The sequence below is a fragment of the Myotis davidii genome, unplaced genomic scaffold, assembly GCF_000327345.1.
Source record: "Myotis davidii unplaced genomic scaffold, ASM32734v1 scaffold2627, whole genome shotgun sequence".
In the NCBI taxonomy this organism is placed as follows: Eukaryota; Metazoa; Chordata; class Mammalia; order Chiroptera; family Vespertilionidae; genus Myotis; species Myotis davidii.
In genome coordinates, this window is record NW_006297905.1 from 155,275 (window position 1) to 161,514 (window position 6,240).

The 6,240-nt window shown below is 46.7% G+C and overlaps 1 protein-coding gene across 1 annotated transcript in view; it reads left to right on the plus strand.

Moving 5' to 3' along the window:
- Positions 1-6: 6 nt before the first annotated feature.
- The window catches only part of MSN (moesin), an 85,044-nt gene continuing 78,810 nt past the window's right edge, over positions 7-6,240 (plus strand). The window contains exon 1 of the mRNA XM_006773740.1: positions 7-236. Coding sequence (XP_006773803.1) covers positions 225-236 — 12 coding nt within the window. The 5' untranslated portion in view covers positions 7-224. The remainder of the gene's footprint in view (positions 237-6,240) is intronic.

Below are 6,240 nucleotides of genomic sequence, written 5' to 3' on the forward strand. Positions count from 1 at the left end.
CCGGTCACATAAAGGAGCGGGCGGCACGACGGGGGCGGCTCTTTCCTGGGTGGGGTTTGTGAAGTCGTGGCCCGTTAGCAGGAAGCCGAGCAGTTGCCCCGAGGCTAGCGAGGGACCCAATCCGAGTCCCCAGTCCCCGGAGTCCGAGCCCTGTGTACTGCGTGTTCAACGCTGCCCGACAGCTCCCAGCAAACTTTGCCAACTCCGCCGCCTTTGCCGTCACCATGCCCAAGACGGTGAGTGCAGGGGGTGGGCGCTGCTGGCCCCAGAGGCTCTAGCTGACCTTTGTAGCCCCTTGATGATGGCTTGGGGGGTTGGCCAACCACCCGCCCGCTCGGGATGCCGCGCCCTCAACCAAGGCCTGGGGTGGGGAGGGGTGGGAGTGGAGACCTAGTATGTCGCGCCCTCGTGTGGGGGTGGGGGGTGAGGTGGTCCCGGACTAGAAGCGTGGACTGGGCGGGGCTGGCCTGTTTTTCAGACTCCAGTTCCCTGCGTCTGGGATGCTTCCTGGGGGCTCAAGTTCTCCTTTTGTCCCTGACAGGCCGTGGGAGTGGGGAAGAAGACTGGTGCAGAGAACATGTCCCCCAGTCCAGGAATTGGACCTTCTGGGCGAGGCTGCCACTGTCTAGGAGGGGCCCTGGGAACCGAGAAGCATGGAGGAGGGAGATGTTAAGGGTGGATCCCCGCACCGGGACTCATCTTTCCCATAGACTCCCAGGCAGCCTCAGCTGTTTCCCACTAGTAGGGGAGGATAGAGTTGTGGAGGAACTCTCGGAGGCTGCTTGCTTTTACGCAGTAGTCATAACACTTCACTAGGCACCAGTCTGAGGGCTGGAGGTCTGCCCTATTCCTAGGGGAGAAGACTGCTTTCTTCCTCCTCGCCAAATCCCTGCCCTTCCCATTATTTAATGGCTCTCTATCTCTTCCTTTCCCCTCTGGACTGTTCTGTGTAGATTCCCTCCTGTGGGGTCACACCTTTCTAAAGTGGTGGTAGCTTCTAGGATCTGGTCTCCACCCCACTGGCTATTATAAGAAGAACTGAAGCCTCTTGGGAGTGGGGCCTGAGGGGGCCGGATGCCCAGGAGGGAGGGGCAGATGAGGAGTGTGCCTGAATAATGAGCCCTGCTTGCTTTTGTGCAAGTCATGACAAATGGCTGCTGGGGCCCTTCCCTTGCCCAGGGAGGCCTGGTGACCACCCTAGTTTGAGTCCCTTAGGCTGAGCAGCTTATTGGGCTGGCCTAGGCTATGCAGTTCTCCTGGAACCCTCTCCCTAGGACTGCCTGATCTTTGTAGAGCTGAGATAGTGACTGGTAGCCTTGAGAATGGCTGAGGGTCTCTGGATGAGAGGGGCTGGGGGAAGCATAGCTCTTTGGTGTGTGCTGAGCTTTGGTTGCCACGTTGCTGTATTCCAGACTTACTGCCAAGTCATTCTTGCCTTTACTAAACCCCGTCCTTCAAAAACACTAAGTTTTCAACAAGTATGTGGTTCTGTTGGTGGCAACAGGAATGGCACTAGGTGTTAGACCAGTGGGGTCAGAGCAGACCTGGTTTCAGCAACCTCCTCAGTACTTGAGTTCTGGCTAAGAAAGTATTCAGAGTCAAGACTCAAACTATGAGACCATTTATTTATAAAATCACAGAGGTAGAAGAAGTAATTCATAGAAGACATGGGCTTAGGAAACAAGTTATAGAGGCAAAGGAAGGGCCCTTGGAGCTTAGAAGTGAGGAAGGTAAAGGCAATGCACCTGGGGATGGGGAGGGGGAAGGCAAAGGCAGGGGCAAAGGCAAAGGCTAAGGTGTGGGTGTGCTCCCCAGAGAGAGAGCTACTAGGTCCTCCATCCCACACCCCACACCCCACACGGGGTTGGGGGGGGATGAGGAGGGGGGTTAAGGATAGAGATTTTAGGGGAGGTCCCAGGGGAAGATTTCAATAGAATATTCAGCAGTTTTCCAGGTGTGTCCTTTCAGGATCTAGGTCTCCGCTGATTGATTGGTGGGCACCAGGGCAGGCCCTGAGGTCAGCCTTGGCTGGTTTATTGCTTTTCTGGGCCTGGAGATGAAATACAACTGAGGCCTAGATGTTATCTCTAGGGAGGAAAGGTCAGGGAGTCCAAACCTAATGACCAGTGATATGCTAGGGGAGGAAAGGTTACTCTGGGGATGAGGTCCCACCCTACAGTTGCTGTTGCTAAACATCCAGGGCTCTTCACTCTGGTGATTTAATGTACCTAGCCCACCATCCTTGCTCTAATCATGTCTGTCTAATTGCCTACCACAGTTCTGCTATCTCTCTCTCTCTTAAATTGCTTGTGGTTTTATGACAGCGGGCTTTTTCACACTTGCCCTCCCCACCACACACAAAGTGAAAGAATGGTTTTGAAAAGAGAGGGGAAAATATACCACTGTCTCTGCCAAGGCAGAGGAATATAAAGAACCTTCCAGGAGCTTCTCCTTAAGTTTATCTCTCTGTGGTTGACTCCTTGACTCCTTTTAAGGTGTGGCTTTGCCTAAATAGGTGGGTGGATCTCTGAGAATAGATTGTCCCATTAACCTTTCTTCTCTAGAGGCATTTCTCATAGATCAGCTGTCTCCTCCTGCACATCCCCTACTGGGGATCGAGCCTGCAACCCCAGCACCTGCCCTTGACCAGAATCGAACCTGGGACCCTTCAGTCCACAGGCTCTATCCACTGAGCCAAAACAGCTAGGGACATTTCTCATTTTTAATTCTGAAATATCTTACATTTAAACACAATTTGATGGGTCTAGAAATTGTCTCAAAGTGGCCTTTAACCATTCCATCCTTAGTCAAAAGTGGCAAAGAAAATGGCATGGTTATCCTTTTCCTGGGTGTGGAGAAGGATGAATAGGAGCTGTTTGAGGTCAAGCTTAGAGTACTGAATACTGAAAGTATTTTTATGCAGATTGACTAAAACTTGAATCAGGTTAGAAGGAGAGGGGTGAATTTTGATGGACTGGATGATTTGGATAATTTTCCATACTGTTTTGCTCAAGGAATGGTCAACTTCTAGGAGAAACAACTATATCATGCCTGTTAAGACCATAGACTCTTAACTTGAAAGGGATCTCAGCAACTATCTATCTGATATCTATCTATCTATCTATCTATCTATCTATCTATCTATCATCTATCTATCTATCTATCTATCTATCTATCTATCTATCTATCTCTATCTCTCTCAACTAATGAGGTTATTTAGGTCTACAGGAAAGAACCTACCTTGGGGTCCAGGCTTTGTGATGCTCATCACATTGACCCTCTATTCTGACTCAATGATTAGGTTCTTGAAGTTGAGTCCCCTCTCTTTCCCAAAGAAAATTGCCACCCTTTTTCAGGCCTTCCTGGTCCTCAGATAAAAGGGAGTGAATAATTTGGGCAAAGTAATCAATGTTGGCATTTGTGTTGTCTCCTGGTGAGAGTTGGGGGCATCAGAAGGTGCCTCCTGTTTTCTCATTCCTCATCTCAATGTTTAGGTGTCCAGGGGCACACCCTAGTTCTCTGTACCAGCTAGTAGCTTTAATGTTAAACTGACAAGAACAGATACCTACACTTGATCTTAGCCAAAAGTCTGAGAAGTGATACTAGTGGCTTTAATGAAGGTAGAAAATTCTCCTGTTCTCAGCTCCTTCTTCATTAGTTGCAGTGGTCTCTTTCTCTTCCTTCTTGCCCCTCACCCAAATACTTTAGGCTATTTCTGGAGTATGACAGATAGGGAAGGATAGTGGAAAAATCAAATCCATTCATTCATATGAACCATGTCTACAGTCTGTCCAGGGTTGGTTTAACTTTTGCAGCCAACTGTCTCCTACAGTCAGCCCAGCCTCCCTTAAATCTGTTAAAACATGCCCCTCTGCACCCTCTCCCTGCTAATTCTTGGATTCTGCTTTTAGTTGCCAGTTTCCTGGGTCTGCTTTAGTAGCCAGAATGGAAAACTTAAAGTGCTCTCAACACTTTCTGGTGAGGATAAGAAAGGTGCAAAAAAAAAAAAAAAAAAAAAAACCAAACAAAACACAAAACCAAACCAAAAACAAACAAACAACCCTTTTTCTCTCTTCCTACCCTCTTTAACTGTTTTTAGATCACAGTCTTTTTTTAAAAAAATATATTTTATTGGGTCTTTTGTTAAAGAATATGTTTTTATTAATTTCAGAGAGGAAAGGAGAGGGAGAGATAGAAACATCAATGGTGAGAGAGAATCATTGACCAGATGCCTCCTGTACTGCCCCTACTGGGGATTGAGCCCACAACCAACCAGGCATGTGCCCTTGACCGGAATTGAACCCAGGACCCTTCAGTTCACAGGCCAATGCTCAATCCATTGAGCCAAACCAGACAGGGCTGTTTTTAGATCACAAAGTCTTTGGGATATTCTTGGATTCTCTAAAAAGAGTTTTGAATTTTCAAGGTGTTCTTGAATTTTTGGTTTGCTAGAGTGGAAAAGGTTCTTTACAACTGTCAAGTCCAATTCTTCTCATTGTGTAGATGGGTAAACTGAGACCTTCAGATAGGGAGGGACTAAGCTAGAATGATGCAGCATGTCAGTAGCAAAGCCAGGACCGACTAATCTATACTCTCTTATGTTAGGCTTTGAGAGGGGAAGATTGCTCTGGGAGTGAGTTGGCAGAGGTAGTTTTTACCAGTAGTCTGTTAACTCTCCATTATTCTCTAGCTGTCTATAACAATAGCTTGTTTTAAGAGAAAAGTTCTTACTTTTCTCTCTCTTCCTCTTCTTTAGAGGGTCAGTCTTGGTAAAACTTCATTTTGCTGGTTTTTTAACCCTAGCTAAAAAGGTCAGGGGAAAGGTAATCAAGTGTTCATTGATAGGACCATCCATGTCAGCAGACATAAAGCCCAGCTCCTTGAAGTATTTGAAGGCTTCTGGGTCTGCATTCAGCTAAACTTTAACAGGGGCTGTGTGGACTGTTTATTCTCCTGCCATTCCTAGCATTGCTTGAGCCACTCGAGTGGCACTAAAGTGGTACTTGGTGAATAGGAGGAAAAAATATCAGTCTTTTAACCCTTGAACTAGCCTTGCCTGCAGACTTTAGGGCTGGGCAACAGATCAGGAATGGAGGTTATGTGAGAGAAGGGTGACTTTTTTGGATCCTGCATCTATCCACTTCTTTGGTTTTCCAGTTTACTAGGCCCTTTGTGAAAACATGGTGATAGAGACAGAGTGGGGACCATCTTAGAGATTTCCTTTAGGCTTCTTCTTGAATAGCCTTCTGGGCACAGAGGGGATGTTGAGGTAGGAGAGCCTTTAGGGGACCCTTGAAGGCACCAAATGGTCTATACTCTTTCATGTTAGGCTTGGAGAGAGGAAGAGCCTGTGAGTGGGTGACTATTAGTATGCTAACTTTCCATTATTCTCTAGCTGCCTAACAATAGCTTGTTTTAATAGCATGTTCTTTTTTAATCCTCACCCAAGGATATGCTTAGGGAGAGGGAGGGAGGGGGAGAAGAGGGAGGGAGGGGGAGGGAGGGAGAGAGAAATCAGTTGCCTTCTGTACATATCTGTGATCAGGGTTGAACCCACAACCCCCTCTGGTGCACAGGATAATGTTCAACCAACTGAGCCACTCTGGCTGGGCTTGTGGGGGTCCTTACTTTATCTCTCTTCCTCTTCTCAGGAGACTGAGTTGGAAGGAACATTTAGAGGTCATCTGGTCTATATCCCTGACTCCAAATGCAATTTTCTCTGTATGAGATGAGATAAGATGACCGGCTACATATATTCTGATCTCTGTTCTAATAGTGTTGCTTGGTAACAGTGTGTTCAGATCCTTTGGTATTTTCCTGAGAGTCCCCCTCACTGGAATTTCTAGCCTTAAGGTCTCCAGAGGGGAGATCTTGTATACCAACACTACTAGGGTTGGGCATTTCATGACTAGAGTTACTGAAAATTGGCATCATTACTGGTTTAGAACAGTCTGTTTCTGATATTTCAAAGATAGAACTGAGTTTATCATGTATGTCTTTCGCAACTCACAGACTTTTCTCCCTGCTACTCCACCCTACTGTTGTGTACCCATAGGGAAAAAAACCAGAATAAAGGGTGGACTCTTTTGGGGAAATCTATTGGTCAAGTGAAAGAGGTGCTCTTGTCATGATTGACTGGATTTGCTGTTCATCCCTCCTCCCACTTCATGCTTGACTTTATTTAAAAAAAATTTTTTTTTATTGCTTAAAGTATTACAAAGAGTATTACATATGTCTCCT